General features: G+C 35.5%; 1 protein-coding gene across 1 annotated transcript in view; it reads right to left on the reverse strand.

The window, feature by feature from the left end:
* The window catches only part of METTL25 (methyltransferase like 25), a 66,968-nt gene that overhangs the window by 23,619 nt on the left and 20,252 nt on the right, over positions 1-23,097 (reverse strand). Inside the window, exons 5-6 of the mRNA XM_050915113.1 lie at positions 20,338-20,482; positions 870-964 (exon numbers count right to left, since the gene is read on the reverse strand). Of these exons, the coding sequence (XP_050771070.1) occupies positions 870-964; positions 20,338-20,482 (240 nt within the window). The remainder of the gene's footprint in view (positions 1-869; positions 965-20,337; positions 20,483-23,097) is intronic.

Genomic DNA, 23,097 nt, shown 5'->3' on the forward strand with positions numbered 1-23,097 from the left:
CCTTGCCAAGGGTAACACATTTAAACCTTACGAATACTAAACAACTGTCCTCCTATACCTTCTCCTGATAGCATTTATTTATCATGTTAGTTCAAGTTTACATAACCTTGATATGTTAGCTTACACTGAGTCTTTAGTCTACACTGTTCCCCATAACGGAGGTACAGAGCTAGCAGCAGAGGCTAGCCAGAACCTGATGTGATTCATCTTGATACCAGAAATTAAAAATTAATAGAGGAAAGGAATAGTAGTCTTCTAACTGAAATAGTGGTTGAAATTTTCAGTATGTATCTATTTTTCCAAATTAGACAATAGTTCATCATCCTGTCTTGATGAGGTTAGGTCTTTAAAAGCACTTCATCTCTTGATGCAATGTTAAAAAGATGTTTCCAGTCTCTTAAGCCACATGGATTTTAGAGCTCTTCTAGTTTTTGGAATAGGCAGGTTTGTTTAGGTCTTAAACAGTCAGAACATTCAATATTATGAATCATGAAGGCGTTGGGGGAGTTACTGATTGCAATCCTTCTACAATTACCTTGTTCCCCCCTAAGTCCTTGGCCAGGAACTATTACCCTGAGGGGTTACCTTGTTTAGGTTTCAACAAAGGCTTGGCCTTTCTGTCCGCTCTTAAAATACATTTCTGTCAATACTCATTTTTTCATGCCTTCAGCAAGTATAAAATATATAAAGCTGGAAGGTCAATACTATTTTTTTTAGATATAATTCATCATGCTTACAACATTAATGATGTTATTCTGTAGAGTCTTGGATTAAAGTCATGGCTCTAGGATTTAGAAGCCAAAACCAATGAATCCTAAAACATCTGGATAAAGCTCTCAGTAGGAAAAAGAAAAGAAGGGGAATCATACCAAGCATGCTGACATTCTAGCATTGCGACCACAGCACCAGCCCTTGTCCTTCAAGTACTGACACATGGGAAATCCCCACACTTCCTCTGGGCATTCTGCAAAATGGAGAAAAAAAATAGGGACAGCTTTCATGGGCTATTTTTCTCTTACTTACAGAATGCACAATGTATTGAGCAAGATGAACAGTAGTTAATGGTAGCAGAAACACTTAACTCTACTAGTCCAGTACCAAAAACCATGCTAGTGTTATAAAAAACATGTTTTCCCCATAACAGATGTTTTTGGTTTATGCTGAATTTCTGATAATTTCACATTTTCCAAAATGCTTTCAAGTGAGTGTCTTTTATGGAAATCCACTGAAAAAAAGTTCCAGGGAACAAGAGAAGAGTTTGCAAATACTCATGGCACCCCATGCCATGCCGTGAGTCACAAGATGTAAGCCGGGCAGTCGTTCAATGTAGCAGGACTTCAGTATCACTTCTCATTGGGTTCTTCTTCTATCATAAACATCTTTTAAACATCACACAGAACAATGTGTATTTGTTTATTTCAGTTCTGAAGGCCCACGCTTTGCTGCGAGGCAGAATGTTTGTTTTCCAGAAAAGAGCAGCTGCAAAGGCTCTTGCTGTTTCTTCAAAACACTGAGAAGCATTTGCATCACAATCTGTGCTCAGTTTGTTTCAGTATCATTTATACTTTGAATAACAACACAATTCTTCATGTTTAACGCTAATGCAAATGTGGGAAAACTAAAGTACAGGGATCACTTTATAGATGTTCATAATACCCAGTTTTAAATGTAGACAAACTCTACAATGTTTTGTATTTTCATTAGCACATTTGTCAGCTGATTTTTTAGAATGCTGAATAAGAATTACTACTTTCTTTAAAAAAAAAAAAAAATTGGCTAGGATCCTGGCTTTTTAGCATAGAAAGATGACTTGGGCATATTTAAAGATAAATCATGTAACGGGGTTAAAAAAAGGACAGCAGAAATACGACTCTTCAAATTTACCAACAGTTTGAGATACATACATGTAAGCAGAATTCATTTCATGAAAGTTAAGCAAAGAAAAAGGGAAATAGGAAACTATAAAGGATACAACCCTCCTCCCCACAGCGAAAGCCCTCGGTTTTCTAGCAGTAGTCCCCAGTCTTTGCTGATCTCTAGAGAGTAACAGCAAGCAGGTAATCTTCTGCAGGCAACCTCATATTTTGCTCTCTTTTTAGCCCTGAGAAATATCAGAGGCTCTTAGGGGATGAATACTGGTTTGAGGACCACGGTTTAAGAATAGGATTTTAATTCTGGATAATTAGCAGAAGGAGAAAGAAAATTCCTTTAGATATAAAGATGAAATTTGACAAAACAGATTGCAACTGGTTTCAGCACTAGAAATGTACTAAGAATTTGTAACTAAGTGCCTCATGACAAGCTATAAAACATTAATTAACCTCAAGTCTAATTACTGAGTACGTGGAATAAAACTGAGTATTTCTACTGCAGGGATGGTAATAAGAACTTATTAAATATATTTTTTGCAAAGGAAACAATGACTGCCATGGTTCCTATTGTATGATTCACACTAATAAGTCTTTCTAATACATATGTTAAAATATTTCAAAATAAAAATTTGCAAACTGAGTTAGAAAGATGAAATCATTGATCTTTTCAGGTAATCCCTTCTAACTTATACCCTGTCCTCTAGGCAAACTAATCATCCATGCAAGTTAAAGTTGCTACCCGCTGAGCTACAATCTCAATATTAGTGCACTGTACTCATGCATAATTCTGAAAAATTTATGACACCTTTGAAAAAGATAATCAGGCAAAGCACCATCTTCATTTAAATTATTGAAACTGTAAAGTAGGAGAAAAAGAGAGAGAAACTAATGCTCTAACTTAGAATTTTTTGTGTATAGCCAAAGTTGACCACATATCTACAATATTGCCTTGAGTTCTATTTATTTTTCCATATCCAGTCCACTCTCAAGCACACTGCTGATTAAAAAAAAAAATGTAGGATGAATATATTGCTATAAAGTTTATATATTTATCAGCTACATTTTAAAAACCTGGAAATTCTTTTAATGCCTGCAACTATTTTCAGATATACTTAATATTATATAGCTCACTAATTACCATATTGTGCTTCTGACAACACAGCAGTTGTTCTAAACTGTATAAATCTCCAAAAACATTCAAGCAACGTTTTAATGTTGTATCCTCTGGAAGATTTCACAGCAAACAGCTCAAGTGCTCAACAGTGCATGAAGCAATCATGTTATAATTCAGTATAGAGGAGCCAATCAGACAGAATTCCTTCCATGAAAAGTGAACAAAATGGGGAATTCTAAGTAATCATTTGGTAAGCTGAACTGAAGCTATACTGGGATATAATCCTAGAACCTATTAGTTAAATAGCTATGACTTTACCTCTAAGCTAACCTCTTAAAAAGACTAAATCACACATTCAATAAAACAAATTGCTGCAAATATTGCACCAAAATAAATAATTGCAAAAAAAAATAGTAATTCTGTTATATTCTAGAACACAATCGATAAACCAAACTATAATTTTAATGTGAATCACTTACAGAGGAAGAGAACATAGGAAACGTGATAGAGTTAAAGCAGCATCATGAACAACATGAAAAGTTGTATCCTAGTTCAGCTTTGTGGAACAGGATGGTTCTTTGGAAAGCTACACAGATAAAATGCTGATTAAGGTAGCTTGAAGATACGTGCTGTTATTGTTCACTGTACCCATAAATTGGATAGATCTGGCAGAAGTCAGAAAACATTCTCATCAAAATCATCCAGTTACACACAGCAGGGTAAGACAAAGTGTAGATTACACAGAAACGTATAATGCTGAATAAAACAGAAAAGAACAATTCCAGCCATTAGCCAAGGAACAAATTCCTATTATTTCCCTCTGACTGAGTTTAGTAACATTCATAGTTTCATGGAAGAGTTGTTTAACTGTATATATTTAAACAAACTAATCCTGTCCTTACCATTCTTTTTTGATAGTAAAGAACATTTTTCTGGTAGCCATAACATCTCCTCTCCTAGAAAAGGATTTTAATAGGAACCTTCCAAATTCTCACCAACTTTTTCCATTATAATTTTTTCATCTCTTTTGAAAAACAAAGGAACTTTATGGATCTTAAAACATAGGTGAAAGAATTCTTTTAAATATTCACATACTTTAAGCAATCCTTCAATGGATTTACTAACTCTTCCTGTGACCACATAGATGTCTCACGACTAACCCTTCAGCAGCTAATTTCTCACACTCCTTTAACAGGCAGAAATGTTATACGTTTTGAAGAGAATATACTATATGGAGAAGCTGTCTTTGGTTTATTACATACTTCAAATCCTGCGGAGGAGATTAACACTTTGGGAAACAAGTGCAAATACATCCAGATGCTAGCCACAACTGAAAAATATTCATAGAATTTTGCACTCAACGATGTCGAGCAAAGGAGAATACAAAGCCTCAGGACTATATTGGTAGAACATTTTAAATTTAAGTAAATGTAAAGTCTCATACTTTATCATCAACCGAACAAGACTAAATTTTCTATAAAGTATGTCAGATTACCTTTCCACTTCTTCTGGGAACCCAATACTACTATTGTTTTTTAATATTTTGTCAGAATGAAGTTCTTGTTTCTTAACTTAGTCCTGGAAGTCATATGTTATTTCCTGTCCTCTAATTATTTAGACGGTTTTGTAAGACCTTCAGTAAATTGCTCTTAAGTTTTGTAGAGGAATTGGACTTCCACTTTGCGTAATTTTTGTAATACTGCAGTAGTAGTGGCATATACCTTTTGGAGCACCTGTACTATTTTGAACTTTGTAGAGGATTTTCTCCGTCTTTATTCAACTTCCAAATGAAAAAAATGGCAATACATATGGACATCTGGTACACTGAAAACATTATACTGAGTAATAAAAAAGTAAAAATCACAACAAATATATATTTATAATTAGATCAACTACAACTTCCCTCATCATGATTTAATTCTGTCTGGATACAGAGAAAAGCTTGAGGTGAGCTTTATTGTTGTTACCATCCTACTCACAGATCCATTAAGACTCTTACTGGCTCAGCAGTGTTTCAAAGAAATTTTTTAAATGAGTTGTTTAACTAAAAAAACAGTTTAGTGTAGCTAGGAAACAGGATTTCCAAAATATAGAACTCTGAATGTTTTCCATTTATGCTTCCTTTTTTGGTAGTTATAGAAAAAATATCTGGCAGTAGAAGTAAGATGAAAGGATTTTACTAGCTAATCCTTCTGTATGTGCACAGAGGTTTCCAAGGAAGTTCAAGAGAATGAGACAAGCTTCTCCACTATCTTTAATATTAGGCCTTCCATAGTTCTTCATCTCTAAGCAAGATACTACAATTTCTAGTGTGTTAACATTTAAAATTTACTTCGCACAGCTTTACGGCACTATATAGTTTCTATGAAAAAACAGGACCAACAAGTTTCATTGTTACTAGACAAATAAGCTTAACTAGGGTTCCCTGTGGTCTTGCAGTTTCTTGTTTATCTTCCTTTGCTAACATTTCATGAAAACATATTTGCATTTACGCTTCTCATCTTTTTACTTTCTTGCAATTCCCATCCGTTCTGAACTGCAGTTCCCAATATAACAACTAATTTGTTATGTTTTCTGCTTTACCTTCTGGAAGAGATAGTTTTATTGAGATAATGTATTGAATACTATTTGTTAAACTCATCCTGGCAGAAGCAATCCAAATTTTGTCATGAAACAATGCCTATCCCAACGGTTAATGGATAATTCATGAAAAAAAAAAATCATTGGGGTTTTATTTCACTTTTGTGGTAGGGTATAGATGATTATAATGTCTGTTTTGAAATTCTTCATCTGCTCTTTAAAAACAAAGAAGTAATACAAATTATGAAAAATGGCAAAGTACTATAAAATAGAGGATTCTGATTTTCTTTAAATGCACTTTATCTTTCTATTCTATGTTTCAGATTTTAAGATTTTGTAGTATATACATAACGACAATAGAATAAATTTATTTTCTAGTAATGAAGTTCATCAGATTGTAAATAGCATGTGGCAAAGAGAAGGCAGAAATATCCTTTTAGTGCACAGGCTGAAGTGCCCACTCCACTCACTGTATTTTGTTTAAGAAATCGTGTTCTTCTTAGAAAAACAAGCATTGCTTATTTCATTCCTAAACTTTATCTTTACTTAGGCAATTTATTATTGAAATGTTGTGAAACATCAGTCTCTTGAATTTTTCAGCATGAGAACATAACTTCAAGAGGAAGAGAGCTTATTCTAATTTAGTAGTTATGCTGATAGTACGCCCACAGCTAGTGCTGTATGAAACCATTCACACAGTAGTTTTTAGTGACAGATATCTTAAACTTCCTTTAAAAATTACCATTAAGACTGAAATCCGTTTCTGTATTGAATGTCATCTATCATTTTTTGCCGTTTATTTTAATACAGAAATGTATTAATGATTTGAAATGATAATATTAAAATGTTAATATTAAGAACTTGACATGTATTTCAAAATGGGGTAAGTATTATCAGTAGTTCCTAATAATACCATTCAGTGAGTTATCATTGCAGTATAATCTTGTCAATTCTAAATGCTTAAATATATCTTTGTCTCTTAAAAACTGCATTGGATAAAAACACCTACATCTACATTTATTTATGAAGTGTGATTAATATCAGCCCATGTAAAATATTGCATGTAGCAATGTAATCAGTTAATGTAGAAGTACTCCTAAGAGGACTTCAGTTTCCTTTTTATATTTTCTTTTTTTTTATTACATTAAAGCAGTCACATCTCCTACCCATTTGCTATTATTTTGATATTAACATCTACTTCAGCTGATTCCTTCCTGATGTCTTAGTGTCTCATCTTTGTCCATCCTCACAGTCTGGACCCCCAATTTCCAAATTCCACTACAGTTATGAAGTATAATTCCCCAATTTGCCTCTCTACTTCAGTGTATGACTTAGGTATTTATGATGGTAATTCCTACTGATTCGTGGAGCTGTTTTTCAAAGGTTTTATTGATTTTTTTTTTCATTTTCTCAATTTCAAAGCATGAAAAACCTGGAGTTCAGACACTTATTAATTAACTTCAGTTGCATTTTTGTACTTCACATCCAGCGCACTTGAGTGTCTATGATCCCTTTCTGTGATCATGAAAGAAAAAGAAAAACAAAGATGAAAATAAAAGAAATGCAAGACTTTGTGAAGGCTCCATTTTGAACCACTCCTGGGCAGCTAGAGAATACTCAAGGGAAAAATAAAAGGAGTGCCAATTGTACAGAAAAAGCACAACTGACTGACGATCAGACACAGCTGTCAGTGTGAGGTAATTGTGCAAGGACTGCCAAGCACATTGAAAAATCTCTGTATTAATCATACACCTGTTGGCCAACAATGCTTTGGGATTCTCGCCAAAGACAAGTAGATAAGGGTAACATGACATGGCACCTAAAACCTGTACATGGCTGAATCTGCAAGGCTGGCACTAAGATCTGCTCTTCAGTTATTTAATTCAAACAGCAATACCTATAACCATAGGAATCATGTCCTTGCTTGGGTAGCTCCTGACATATTGATGGTCAGATAAAAAAAGCTATAATAGACAGGACTAAATTATTGCCTTTCATTTTGTTCCTAATTATCCTCTGTCCCATCATTCCTATTTTAGTATTTGAAGTTGTTAGAAAATCAATGTATCCTTAACAGTGTATGGTAAATGGCCAAATTGCATCTTTACCCATATAAAAAGCTGTGATCTAAAAAGCCTTGGGAGGATCTCCTTCTGTCTAACTACAACCTTCCTTCTTCAAAGGAATATAACCAGCATTCCTAGAAGTGTAAAACTAAAGAAAAAAAAAAAAGCAGGGCACATTTGAGAACTGTACATGGCATTATAAATGTAAATTAATTTCCCTTCTTCTCTTCAATTTTTTGATCTCAGTTTCATCATAGAATCATAGAATCATAGAATCATTTAGGTTGGAAAAGACCTTTAAGGTCACTGAATCCAACCGTTAACCCAGCACTATCAAGTCCACCACTAAAGCAAATGGTGACCACCACCACCAAGTTCCTAAGCACATCTACACGCCTTTTAAATACCTCCAGGGATGGTGACTCAACCACTTCCCTGGGCAGACTGTTCCAATGCTTGACAACCCCTTTGGTGAAGAAATTTTTCCTAATATCCAATCTAAACCTCCCCTGGCGCAACTTGAGGCCATTTCCTCTCGTCCTATCGCTTGTTAGTTGGGAGAAGAGACCAACACCCACCTCACTACAACCTCCTTTCAGGTAGTTGTAGAGAGCAATAAGGTCTCCCCTGAAGCTCCTTTTCTCCAGACTAAACAATCCCAGTTCCCTCAGCCCCTCCTCATAAGACTTGCTCTCTAGACCCTTCACCAGCTTCGTTGCTCTTCTTTGGATGCGCTCCAGCACCTCAATGCCTTTCTTGTAGTGAGGGGCCCAAAACTGAATGCAGTATTTGAGGTGCGGCCTCACCAGTGCCAAGTACAGGGGGATGATCACTTCCCTAGTCCTGCTGGCCACGCTATTTCTTTTTGCTCTCCTTTTTTTCAATCAATCAGATTCTTTAAAAATATTCTTACTAAAATGTTCTTTGTAGAGAAAGGGATTTTTGTATCTAATACTCTGAACACAATAACACATATTACTGAAAACTAAAAGGAAACCTTGAAGGGCAACACCAAGTGAAAGATGAATAAACGGTTACTGGCAGTTTTACGTCAGTACTGGCATTTCAGTAAGGGCCACAGTAAGGTAGGGAGGGACGCCCATTCTTCTAGACTCATTACTACTTGGAAGGCCCTGAATGACTTACAATCTAGACAAATCAGAGAAGCAGAGTGAGGATGGAGATGACAAGCTCAGGCTCAGAATTAGCTCAGTGAAGAAGAAGCCTGGTCTCCCAGGAGAAAACAGAGTTCATTCTAGTACTACCAAAAAACCCAGGAACTGCCATAAAAGTTGAGGTTAGTAGCTGTGACAGGAAATTAAAATAAATTCTTTGATAACACTGTATTAAAATATTGCTTTTTAGACCTGTTACCTAATTCTAGGAACTAGTCATATTAAAAATCAACAACAGAAACATGAAACTCCAACTCAAACACCCAGTGAATAAGAAATAAATAAGGCCTTTGATTTGGACATATATATAGTGTATCAAATACTATGCCATTCCCACTTATATGATGATTCAAGAGACAGTAGTCATTTTCCAAATGCACAAACCAAAATATTTCCTAGTAAGAAGAATGCTATATTCTGGTACTCAAAATTGTAACTGTAATATTAAAAATCTTACATTTTTGCAAAGTGCTAATTACAACTGTATTAACTGGGAAGGAAAACAACCCCTAATTTTTAAGTTAAATTACCTGGAAAAAATCTCGTATTTACTGGTAAACATGGTAAATGTATAAACTCTCTTTAGTGCAAAAATAAAATGGAATTATAGGATACAAAATCCATAAACTGCCCTAAAAAAGTATAAGCTAAACGAAGAGTATTTTTATATAAACTCTTTATACTGTGATCAAATATTTTTCTCAATTTTCTTATGTATAAAAATTTATTTTCTTAGACTGGACAACGGAATATCCTGCAGTTTCTTTTCATAAACTCCAAACAAAAGGGAGATGAATTTCAACACTAGCAAAGGCTGTTTTATACACTGGACTTGTCTACCTCTTACACTTAGAGAAAACTCCCACTGAAGCCAATTACCACCTTTTCATACTACCGGACACCTCTTAGAGCACTCAGTTAGCAAGGCGTGACACAATTTTAAAAAGTAAAAGAATTTATATCCTAAATTAGACAAATCCCATTTGCAAAGTAGAAGAAAGAGGTATAATATATGCATAGACACAATATGTAGCTATCCTTATATATCTTTTAATGTAACCAGTAGTATTAACAGAACTATATTTTATATCTCCTACTTCTAATTCTCCTGATCCCAGTCATCATTAGCTGGCAAATTTATGTATTATCTTAGTGGAAATAGGTCTTCTGTAACAAACATGAGATATGCCTATGTAAGAACTGTAGGAGTGAATATACCATTATTATAACACATCAGAAGTCTTCTGCATGACAAACCCTGTAATATCCAAGTTGGAATTAACACTCAAAGGTCACACCGTACATTAGATTTTTCTCATCAAGGCCCTGAAATTGCAATACTCAGTGCAGAATAATATGCTTAAAAGGAACCCTGCTGAAGTCATTCAAATACTACAAATTGTGTAGCCTACTTATATGTTGTAGACTGAAGGATGAGAACATGTACAATTGTATATTTATGTTGACATTATGCTACAAAGATGTGTAAAAAGGCAATATCCTATGACATATAAAAATCAATCATTGTCACTAAAACTGTTGAAGATATATTAAATGACTTCACAGAAACTGTATTTCAAGATGGGAAAAAGTTTTCTGAAGTTCTGTATTTGAAAATGATCTTTGCTTTCGAAAGAAAGCTTTTTCTGTCTTATTTCAGTTTGAAAGATCTTTTCTATTTGTTCTCCCTTGTCAAATATGACAACGTGTTTATTTGCCTAGTTTGGTATAAAATGCACAATGTAAGAGATTTTATGTTGAAACAATCCATTTTTTTCTGTTTCAAAAAAGGTAAATAGACAATTATTTGATACTTTATTTTTTCAAAAGACTATTATTACATTCCTGCAGATGTTACTGAAATAAGTGGTATATTGAACATGTGTAGTTGATCATTTTCATGATATTTTGTTTCCAGAGAATTCATGTTAGAGTCCTTAGTAACTGCTGGAGAAACAGGCATTAGTTCACATACCATAAGCTCTTTGCTCTTGACAAACAAAGGCTGTCACTATGCACAGACTCTATTCTTACAGAAGTCAGGGAACGAATTACCCTATTCAGACCAGCAGAAAATATACGGCGACATTGTGCCTCAACAATGTTATAAATACTACCATCCAAACAGGGGATTAATCTTGCTTACCAAGGATTTATAGCTTTAGTAGTAATTCTTCTGTTCTCAGTATAATTAGTCTTTTTACACTTGATCTCAATAATAGCCATTATAAAAAAAAGTGAAGATTTTTTTCTTCTCAGCTATGTAATTTTTATTATGTTCTAAATATTCTGACTCCATTTCAGAGCATGAAATTGTTAGGGTATTATTCTGAATCTCCTTGAGAGAGCACAAGCTATTTAACTGTGTTCTTCACGGTGACAGAAGAAAAAAGGTTATTAACAGATAACTTTCTTAGGTCAGTGGTATAATTGGCTCAGGCAAACAAAATATTTTTCTTTCAATGGTTATAAAAGTAAAAAATAATTCTGTATGTTCTTTGATAATAATTTGTATAGACCTCAATTTTTCTTTAACTTTAATCTCAAATCTCTTCGACCTTTTGCAGATATCTGAGTGTCTACAGAACTTCTTATCAATAGATACTAGTTATAGGACTACAATTGTGATAAAGCTATAAAGGATTGCTCAAGGAAACAAAGCATGGAAGAAAAGCTAAATGCAGTTTTTAAGCCACAGTCCTGTTTCATAGAAGGAGCTCATCAGATGAAATATCTAAAATTGAAGGATCCCTAGAAGTTATAGAAAAACAGAAGTTGTAAACAGCAAAAAATTGCAAGACCATATGGCATTCATCCAAAACCTAAAAACAGGTTGAAATTGCCAAACTGCAGTGTGCAACTTCGTGATTAAAACTCTTTGGTTCTAGAGATCTGAAAAGCAGGTAATGTAATATTAACGCTTATGAAGAGCTCAAGGGAAGGTCCAGGGAGCTTCCAAAGAGGAAGCCTCACATTTATATGGAGAGAAAGTATTTTAAAGAATAGAGTCACTGGACATATGAGCAAATATAACGTATTTGGGAAGAGTCAACGTGAATTCCTTAAAGGGAAGTCATATCTCACAAACATACTGGAATTTTTTTTGAAGGCTCCAGGTAACACTTAGACAAGAAAGATAGAGTGGGTTTCCAAATGGCATTCAAAAAGACCATTAAAGAAACTATCAAAACACAGAACAAGATAAAAAGTATTCCTATGGGTAAGCAATTGACAGAAAAAAAGGATGGGAATAAAATACTATCTTTCACAGAGGACAGAGATCACCAGCAGAGGCCTAAGGAGACTTGTGCTGGAATAGGTTGTTGATCAAATTCACAAATGATCTGAAAAAGTTAATGAAGAGTAGATAAAGTTTGCTGATGATCCTAAGGGTAATAAAAATCAGAGCCATTTCTAATAAAAATTAGAGATGAAATGGCATATAAAATTCAATGTAGATGAATGATTCAAATTGGGAAAAATATTAACTTTAAATATACAATGAATGACTTTGAACTGAGAACTGACAGTTCGATGAAAAGATCAGCCCAGTACTAAGAAAAGGAAAAATAACCATTAAGAATTATTAAGAAAAAAGCCCCAGAAAACACTATTATGCTACTATGTAAATCCATGATGCATTTGAATCTTGAATTCTGTGTATGGATTCATTTTCCTCACCTTGGATAACAAGTAATACCACCCAAAAAGGTGCAGAGAAGAGAAACGGGATTGTCATAAGTAAGGAACATTTTAATAACAGGAGTAAGTAATATGAAAAATTAAAGCTGTAAAACAGATAAAAGGAGAATGAAAAATCTGCAAAATCATTAATGGGATGGAGAAAATAAATAGGGACAGATGCGTACTGGCTTTTACACCCAAAGTTAAGGGGTATTAAAAAACTCCACGCAGTTAGCAGCCCTAAAACAATTAAAAGGAAATGCTTCTTCATACAACATGCAGTTGATTTCTTACTGTAGCATGCCCTAGATGCTAAAAGTTTACATACGTTCAAAAGTAACCTGAAGGATTGTGCTGGATTTGGCTGGGATAGAGTTAATTTTCTTCATAGTGAAAGAAGAAGTGGGGGAGTGAGCGAGCGGCTGTGTGGTGCTTAGTTGCCAGCTGGGGTTAAACCATGACAAGGATTCAAGGAATAAAAATCCATGAAGGGTTATTTAATGCAAATATACCACTTTGTTCCAAGAAGTTCGTGAGCCAAAACATGCTGGAAGCAAAGAGAGTATTTGGGGGAAGTATTGCTATGTACTCCCTATGATTTTATACTCTTCTCTATATGCCTGCTATTGGCCTCTATGGAAGACAAGATACGGAAACAGAGGAACCTTTGATGTTAACAGATTGCATGATTTCCATGTCTCTGTTATGGATACTGAAGCCAGGCTGAATATTTATTTCATATCTTCATTCTACTTTGTTATCAAAATATTATTTTACATAAAAATGAATTAGTCTTCTCTCATATACTGATGCCACATCTGTCAAAAAAAAAAGGCCTGAGAATGTGATATAAGTAATATAGACATTAAAACTATATTCTCAGGTTTACCGATGTAGCAGACAGTGTGAAAGCAAGTTAATTCATTAACATATGAAATTGTACTTTGATAGCAAAGCAAAGAATTACAGATATTCATTACCTGTAGTAGTGGAGACAGAAAGAAGTTTGCAAAATTCTCAGCTATTTCAAGTATTTAAGTACCTTGAAAAACTCAACTAAAGATGTTTCTAATATAACATCACAAATACAATGAAAGTTTGGTGCTTATTTTAAAGTTGGGACTATCTCAGTGGATTTACGCCAACTTAAACTAATCGATGATCCGTTTCATTGTGTGCTTCAATCATAAAAATAACATGGAAATTGTCACTCAACTTTTTCATTCCTCCATTAATATTAATGAAATTACAACAAATCTGTATTCAAAAGTGTTAAGCTTTGGTCATAACCAAGGGACAATTATTTATCTTTAGCAATTCTGAAATCCTAGAGGAGTCATATTACCAAGTGATACCAGAATCTTGCATGCACTTTCCACTACTAGGATAAAGACAGAATAATTATTGAGTAAAGATTATTTAAGATGAATAAGTAATTCCAACTAATGATACAAAATTCTTGATAGCATCTTCTGAGATTGTAATTAAATGGAATTAAATGTCATTTTTCCTTCCCCTGAGATTTTTCAGTGGAAAGTAATCTTTATTACCCTCATCAAAATCCTTCATGCACAGCCTACTTTGTCTCTTTGTATACCCTGCCAAACTCAGTCAAGGCAGTAATGAAACACAAATAACCCAACCTGTTTCAGGTCTTCCATAGCATCTATCTTCCATGACATCGTAGTATCTCAGTCTACTTCTAGGACTCCAAACAAAGGAGAGGAACTACTTAAACTGCCTTTTTCCTTTAAAGGAAAGACTAAATCTTCGTTGGCCAAAGACTTCACAGTTCCTTGAGTTTGTATTTTTCCTAAAAATCCCACCACTAACTGGGATTTTGCCAGGGGTAGCGGGGGGCAGGGGGGAAGAAAAATGTTCTTCCATTTCAGGAAAGAGAATTAGTTGTCATTGAAATAATTTTCAAATGCCAAACCTAGGGTATGCTTTAGTTACTGCGCATTATAGAAACCTTGGCGTTCTCAATTATAATCTCTTACTGTGTACACACACTCAAAATTATAAACGTAAGATAGTTTCAGGTTTTAATATATTTTTGCTACATTTACTAATGAAAAATACTTTAATAACTGAAATAGGTAATGCTGTCATTTAACATCTGTAAAACTTACCTAGTTAATATTTTTTCGAGTTTCGTATTTTTTTCAGGATCAGTTTTGATAGAAAACATCTGGGTTTTAGTGACTAGTTAACTCTGTCACAAATTCATGGCAATGTGCCCTGTGCAGCAATGTCTAAAGATGCCTTGGAAAGGAAATCAAGCTTTTTGATCTTTTGCTTGGAAGTGTTTTCCTGTGTTGCCATGGTACCAGTGATAGCTATTTTAAGACATTGGCTATGGAATATCTTTGAAAATATACCTAGGCAACACATAAATCATCTGTACTCTAATACTTCTAAAACAGTCACTAATCTTTCCGTATTTCAGTGGAATAGAGTGATATGAAGCCATTATGTTTGTGTAAGGAATCCTTTAGAAAATTCAGTTGTGAAGTTTTTGTCCACTGAATCCACCTTATTCAAGGCCTTTTCAGTTTTCACTAATCTCATAAAATTCTGTATGTGAATTTTGACCACCCTTTGCATCCCTTTCAGTTCCCTTAATTATGTTCACTCACTTGTAAAAGTTAGAGCTTAACAAATGTAGTCAAAGTTTATATTTATGTAACTTGAAAGTCCAAGGCTCTTACTCTTCTGCAAAAGGTTTGCTGACTTCTTCCCGAGTGCCTTATCAAGAAGCTACTCTCCACAGCTTCCAGGACAGCTCTAGAACTCCTCTGCCCAGCATGTATCTTCTTCTTCCTAGAGCAGTGACCTGACATTGGAAATCCTTACAAAAGCTGGAGTTCACAATTTGCAGTACTCAAGCTGACCTCAAAAAGGGTTTCCATCAGACAGCTATCATTGAAATTACCTATACAACTACACCTATGCCTTATTTCAAATTACAAAATACTTATAAATAAGTAGCTCCTTAGCAATAGTAAAGTTCATGGATTTTTTTCCTCAAAACGGATGATATCACATTGAAGAATTTCACTGGTTTCTAGACTGATACTGATGTGTTTGGTGGTACGGAGGATGGAAAGAAGAGAATTAGAATACAGAGAAGAGAATTAGAATACAGAAACACATCAACTCCTTTTTAAGGAAAGTCAAGTCTTTTTGAAAATATCTTAAATTTGCAGTTACTGTCTGTTAAGGGATAATCATAGTCCAGCTGGTACATTGCCCCAGAAATGTATTAGCTGAATGTAAGATAAAACAGCTCCCAAAAATCCTAAGAATAGCTTCTGAACAGAGGCACAGAGTTTGTTTTAACCTAAAAATCATCAGCAAACCGATTTTTTTCCAGAAAAACTGCCATAATGGCTCACTATGTAAATAGGTTTATGTAAAAAGTCTCTAATAAATAGTAAAATCCTTACTACTCTGATGTAATTGACTATCCGATGCAGTAACAGTGAAGAAGAACCCCAAAGGAATCAATTACACTAATGGCTAAGTGCATTTTATCCATAGAAGAATCTCTGTATAAACAGCCAATTCTCCTTAGAGAAAGCCAAAGTAAAACTACTTAGACTTTTCCAAGAGCTGTCAGAATATTCCTTATTAACTGAAATTTAGTATTTGGGACTGCTTATAACAGCAGTGAAATTTAAAGACAGGTGTTAAAAGTCATTGGCTTCAACTTTTTTTAATTGAATTGAAATTTGACATTACACAGCACCTCTTGGTTGTTGTAGTTACTAATAAATCAAAACAAAGGCTTTCATGATCTTAAGAGTTCAAAATTAGTCCCAGCATAATTGGAAATGTGGTCCCATTACAAAAATTTCCAGATTAATTTAGCTTATTTATAGACACATAGAAGGACACTGTATACTGATTGCATTATTCAAGACTGTGACTACTGGCACCTACTTTCACCAGAAATGCTCCCAAAGTATACACAGCAGGTCCAACGGCAAACTGAATCAGGCAATCTTGCAATATCTTTACTATTTTTAGAATATACGAGAAATGTAAGGCATTATTCCCTGTAGTCAGCTCCTCAGAGATAAAAAAACCCAAACTTGTGATAACCAAGGTGATTCAATAGCCCGCCAAAAATAGCATAGTAACATTTTGTTGATATTTTGTTAACTCACCACCTCAGACTTAGAAACACTATGTTAGGCATCAAAACAGGTAAAATTTCTTCCCATGAATATCAGTTAATTCCAGTTAATATGAAGTGAAAAAGCAATTTTTCACCAGCCTCAAACAAGACTGATCTTGGTATTAAATAAAACTTCACTGCCAAACAACATACAGCCCAGCCGTCTCAAGTTATGGCAACCATCAGTCCACAGCAGCTTTTTTGTGAGCTGGCACATCTGCTTCAACTAGGCTTATGAGAACAACCATCTGCATTTACATTAAAGAAGCAGCAAAGATGGAAAACATGCTACTTTGGGGGAAAGAGCTTTGAGGTGGACTTGCTTCAACCTTGTCCTTCCGGGTGCGCACCTCAAGAAAATAAAAAAGCTTTTAAACTGGGCAAAAAGATAATATAAATATAAAATAGAGCAATGACATCTTTAAAACACATTTTTAAAAACTTCAAAGCTTGGAGGTACTAAGTCAAGATAAAATAAATACAAAATTCTTTTTAACAGAACTTCCCACTGTGTCCTCGCAGGCAAGCCCTTCCTTACTGGACTGATTTCAAACAAACGAGTGATTTCCTGTGTTGCAGCAAATTCTGCCCAATTCTCGCTGCTTCTTAGGAAGATCTATCCATCACCGCAGAGATCTAGCTCTAAGTCTGTATCCTAATACTCAAACTAGTCTCTCCATGTAAGGCTTCTACAGGTCTCTGCAATCTCTGGTTGATGCCTAAATTAGCCAGTAGCTTCCCTGAGCTTAGTGTCAGAGCCTGGGCAAGTGAAGGACTACCTAATCCAGTAGAGATTATATTGGCTCAGGGACCACACAAGCAAACTGGAAATACACAAGTGCATGTGACCAGATGGGATGCATTCCAGGAACCTGAGGCAACTGGCTGGTGTCACAAGGTGGCCACACTCTATCATCTTTGAAAGGTCACGTCCATCAAGGGAAGTTCCTGATGACAGGAAAAAGGCAAACATCACACCCATCTTCAGTCTAACCTCAGCTCTCAATAAGTTTATGGAGCAAATTTTCCTGGAAACCATGCCCAGGCCCATGAGGAACAAGAAGGAGATTGAGAATAGCTGGCAGGAATTTACCAGGGACTGACAAACTTTATTGCCTTCCGTGATGCAGTGCCTGGCTCCATGAACTAGGGGAGAGCATAGTCATAGTTTACCTTGAGTTTAGGGAGGCTTTCAGCAAGGTTTCCTTAGTATCTTTATAGACAAATTGGAAAGATATGACTCAGACAGGTGGACTCTATGGTGGGTAGAAAACTGACAGGACTCTGAAGCCTAACAGTGAAGCCTGCAGGTTAAGGGATGTGATTATTCCCCCTTTTTAGCACTTGTGAGAGTGAGAGTATCTAGAGTGCTTCTTTGGGCTCTCCAGCCCACCACACTGACTTACTGGAATGAGTTCAGTGGTGGCAAAAGGACTACAGGGTTGCAGAGAAGGTCAGGGAGGGATCTAACTGCTGTCTTCGACTACCTGAAGGAAAGGGAACAGAAAAGATTAAGCCAGACTCTTCTTGGAGGTGCACAATGACAAGACAATAGATAATGCACGAGAGCTGCAAATTCTGAACAGATACGAGGAAAAAACTTATGAGGGCAAACATTGGAATGGGCTGCTGAATCACTGGCCCTCGAGATATTCAAAACATGACTGGACAAGGCCCTGAACAACCTGATCTAAGCTGGCCCTGCCTTGTGCAGGACCAGACGACCTCCAGAAGCCACTTCCAAGTGAAATTATTTCATCACGATTGTATAATTTGGACTATTTTGGAAGCAGTACCAAAATTCACTTGCCTCAGACAGCTGCAAGAGGAATTAGTTTACTTCTTGTACAAGTGAATTGTTGGATCCGTACCATCTGATTAGTTAGAGTCCTCTAGCATCCTCTAGAATGCTTTGTCAGTTTGAAATCCATGCACAGGAAGTGTAGACACAAGCTATAGTCCTAATTCTTTCCCATTTTCCCTATGAAGAAATTTTAGCTCTTAGATATTGTCAGTCCTTGTGCTCTTACCCCTCCACTGTGCATTTACGAACAAGCCATATAGTAGATGACTTTTCCAGGGAAATACAACAGCATTATAGATTTTAGAATATGTACCCTCACAGTAATAGTAAAAACAAAATAAATTTTTTTGAGCATCATTGGAACTACCTATGCATTCTTTCCCAAAAAAAGAATACTGTAATTTCCTTTTATTCTGCCTAAAGGTTCTTATTTAAGAATAATTTTTATCCTTCAAGCTGAGAAAAATCAAACAGCTAGAAATTCCAACATGCAATTTGGCTTCATTTCCATACTGCTATGAAACTGCAGCATCTCTTACCACCGTGCATGTATATCTGTTTGTTTGAACTTAGAATAGGTTATCACACCTGATCCTTTGGTGGTGTCTGAGTAACAATAATTTAGTAAAGCCTTATGCACTGGTCTGGAAAAAGTAATCCTACAGCTAGAACAGGAAGTCATGTCCTCTTTCCATAATAAGAAACAACCAAATGTTTCAGACACACAAACTTAAGGACAAGTGCCTGAAAAGTTCATCATTCTTTAAAACTCTGATGTAAAAGGAATTGTATGGTTTTTACTAATCACATTTCTGTAACCTAGAAATTTTGATTGTATTTTCTTTTTCTTTGTTTTTGGTGTGATCTGAAGTATTGTGAAATAACTGAAACTAATACACTGCAAAAACTCTTAAAATTGTTGCAGAGCAAGATAAAAACAACATGAAAAGATCATTAAAGCAAGCAAGAGCTAGCATGTGTCATGGTCAGTCTGGAGCTGTGCCTTAGCTGCCTGAGCAGCCAACTCTTAAAGAGCAGCAGCTGGGTTCCACCTGCCATTCTGCCCGTGATGTTCCCTGAAAGAGCTGAAAAAAACATTGCCAATCCACCCTGCTTTCAGATTTGGTTGATGCCATGATCAGGTTCTAGGACTTCGACAGACGGTCATTTAGACAGCTCAGCTACATACCACTCGTCTCAGGAAAGCCAGCTACTTAATGTTTTTCATTATGCAGAATTTACCTTTCAAGTAAAGATACCAATTTTCTATCAAAAATGAAAAAAAAAAACATATCTGAAAGAAAATTTGCCTATAGTGTGAATCCCCAAATAATTTTCAGGTTGTGTCCCCGAGAAAAACTGTTATATATGTACTGTTCCATAATGTTCTAAACTGGCAATGCCCCAGAGCACAGCACTCAGATGAGTGTTTTTTGGAGTAATAACTTACAAGGACTTAATTCTGCTCATAGTTGTATATGTACAACTCAACATAAATGGATGTTGCATGCAGACAGCCAAGGGCAAAATCTGGTATAAAATATTTCAAAAGGATGAAAACATATTGGACTAAAAAAGCCTCCACATTTTACAAGTGAAGTAATGGAATAAAACCAGCTGTATTCATAACCACATAAAAACATTCTGCATTAATGTCCCTAATTTCAGTAAGAATATTAGGAATATTGGCATAACAGAAAAGCTACAGGGCATCTGGGAGTGAATGACCCACATAATGTAATTAAAACCAGTACTAAATAAGCCACTGGAAAGGAACAAACACAGGGAGGTTATTAATTAGAAGGTGTAATACTCTCAACACGCAAACTGGCAGCCACAAGTCAAGCTCAGAAGAATTACCTTGTTGGTTTTCAAACTGTTCTGACAACAGATGGTAGCAGCAGCCTACACTGCAAACTGCTTTGATTTCAGGCTTGGCAGTAAAAATTCGTAGCGTATTTGCAGCAAGATCCCCACATGTATGTAGACCTACCATCATACAGTCCTAAGAAGAAAAAGAAAAAAAAGCAACAATAAAGCATCTCCCTCTTCAACTGAAAGAGCACGAATAACAACAACAAACTCCAAAACCCAAACATGCTGGAAATGGTTATCGAGCTGTAAGGTTCAAATGCACAACTCCATGAGGACTCCTGCTGTTCTGTTCTAGAATTTTTCAATGCATAATAAAAAATCTTTGGTGCTAAGAAAACATGGTGCTTTGCCTCTGTGGATAGGCAGACTGCTCATTGCTTCATTCAGGTAAGGAACTACGCATCTCTGCACTCTACCACCCATGAGGAAGCAGAAGTTCAAGACTATGAATAGCAGCTGGTTTACCTGCATGGAAGGGAACATCTACGTGATAACTGGACAGGGGCCATTTTCTCTTGTCTTTCCTAGCTTTCCTGTTATTGTTATTACTACCACTGCTACTTCCTTTTCTTACTTCAGATTTACTGCTGTAAATCTTGCTGGACCTATCAATGGCATTTCTGCTACTTTAAGTTGCTGAAATCAAAACCACTTCCTAAATATAGATATAATGTGAAGAGCAGGCTTTGTTACTTCCAAAACTGTAGTACTGCCACAGTTTTGCAGTGTGCCTACTACTATTCAACAACAAACGGGCATCTTCTTCCATGGCACAAAGTAAAAACTTCAGCTTCAGATGCTCTGTTCTTCTGCCCATTGTATTCCCTGCTTTCCTTTTTCCTCAATTTCCCTTTTCCCTCTATTTCTCCATCCCAATTATCCCTCTTCTCACCATTCATAACAAAATATTTCCCTTCCAGCATTATTAGTTGGAATCTACATGGTAAACACGGTGTTGCTTTGAATTTCAGCCTTATTTAACAAGGTTATCAACAAGAAATTAGCCCAGAGACATTCAACTGGGATACCTTTCTATAATCATTCTGACTTTATATGCACATCTATTTTTGCGGCTCTATATCTGATTTTCTCACCCATCTGTATTATATAGTACATGTATATGCGAAACTCTTTCCTCTGTTTTTTTAATTCTTCCTGTCCCCCTTCTCACCTTCCACTTTGTGCTGCTTCTCTGTGCTTGCCCTCTCCTTGACTTAGGATCCAAAATTTTTAGGTGGCAAAAGTTCACTTTCAGTCCAGCTTAGTTTTTAAAGACCTTTTTCCTATCAGTCAGCTTCAGCTCACCATTCCACAAAGCTTTTTTCCACATGCAATTACAGAAATAGTGGAACAAGACAAAAGTTTGGAAGCTAAGGAAAGATGTGCGCTTGCAAGGGCAGCATTTAAACCCCAGGACACAAAAAGTGAGAGAGATTCTTTCAGGAGAAAGCTAGTGGAAGATGGCTACCACATGCAAGGTAGAGGAAACACATTACAACCCTCAAAACTTCTGAACAATACGAGGGCCATCTGCCTGTGTCAGGTACACTCTTGGTACCTTGACTTCAGTGAGGTTGCCTGGGTATAACTGAAAGTACTTTCTGGATCATTGGCTTGAGCGTAGCAAAATTTGGTATCTCAATATTAGTCCTGGGCTATATACAAACATGCATTCCTATACTCATGTTTCATCAGCAGATTAATTTCAGAACTTATGGTATAAATCAGTAAATACTAATTTTACCCATTCCCCATTTGTTCCCAGCTTAGGAAAATTTGAAGAAAAAAAATCAATTTATGGTTACAATAAAAAATTGTAAATATTTGTAAAACTATTTCTAAAAAATATTTTATTTCTAAAAATTCTCAAAATACTTTTAAAACATATAAATGATTGCACATTTTGAAGTTTTTTAATTACACACATTCGTCACACATAATGTGCAGTTCGGTTATTACTATTTTTTAACACAATGAAGCTTTTACCCTTTCTGACAGTAATTTTTTTTTTTTTAATAAAGAAAGGCAGTGATATAGGATTTCTTCTACCTTTTACTTCATACAAATTACATGCTAAGAGGATACAAAATCCAACTGTGCAAATGTAAAGACACACGCTTCATCAACAAACCCTGCTGCTCAGGGTGTCTTTTGCGGACAGACTTGAGCTTGCTCCACATGTTCTCAGATACTCAGTAGGATTTCTTAGGTCAAGTTATAGGGTCATCAGCACAAACCTATGGTCTTGAATCAGAGATGATTTACACCCCTGAATATAACAGTTCAGTTACTACTGAACACAGACAAGTTTTTATCTTTCTATAAAAGAGTGAATATATCTACCCAATCAATGTACATCAGCTCAGGCACAGGAACTAAACAGCCATACAGCTTCCAGACTTGTGTCACTGTCTTCGGGCAGCTGAGCTTGGGCTTGTTTGTGTAGACACAATCCCCGCCAGCTAGTAAATTACTAAATGAACTTAAAGTAACTCTGAGAAGTCAAAATATAAAAACATTATTTGCAAATAGGGCTCTCTACAAACTCTTTATGTTGAGTACTATACACAATAAATTCTCCTATGCGTTCAAAGTTTAATAAAAATTACAAAAATATAAAACTTAAAAAATAAGAAATTTCAGAAAAATTGAAATTCCAGTGCTTAATATATCCATCTATCTGGTAAATATAACTCTTTTCATAATAATTAGATGTTATCTATAACCACAATTGTAAAATACCTG

This window comes from Gymnogyps californianus, chromosome 1, assembly GCF_018139145.2.
Source record: "Gymnogyps californianus isolate 813 chromosome 1, ASM1813914v2, whole genome shotgun sequence".
NCBI lineage: Eukaryota > Metazoa > Chordata > Aves > Accipitriformes > Cathartidae > Gymnogyps > Gymnogyps californianus.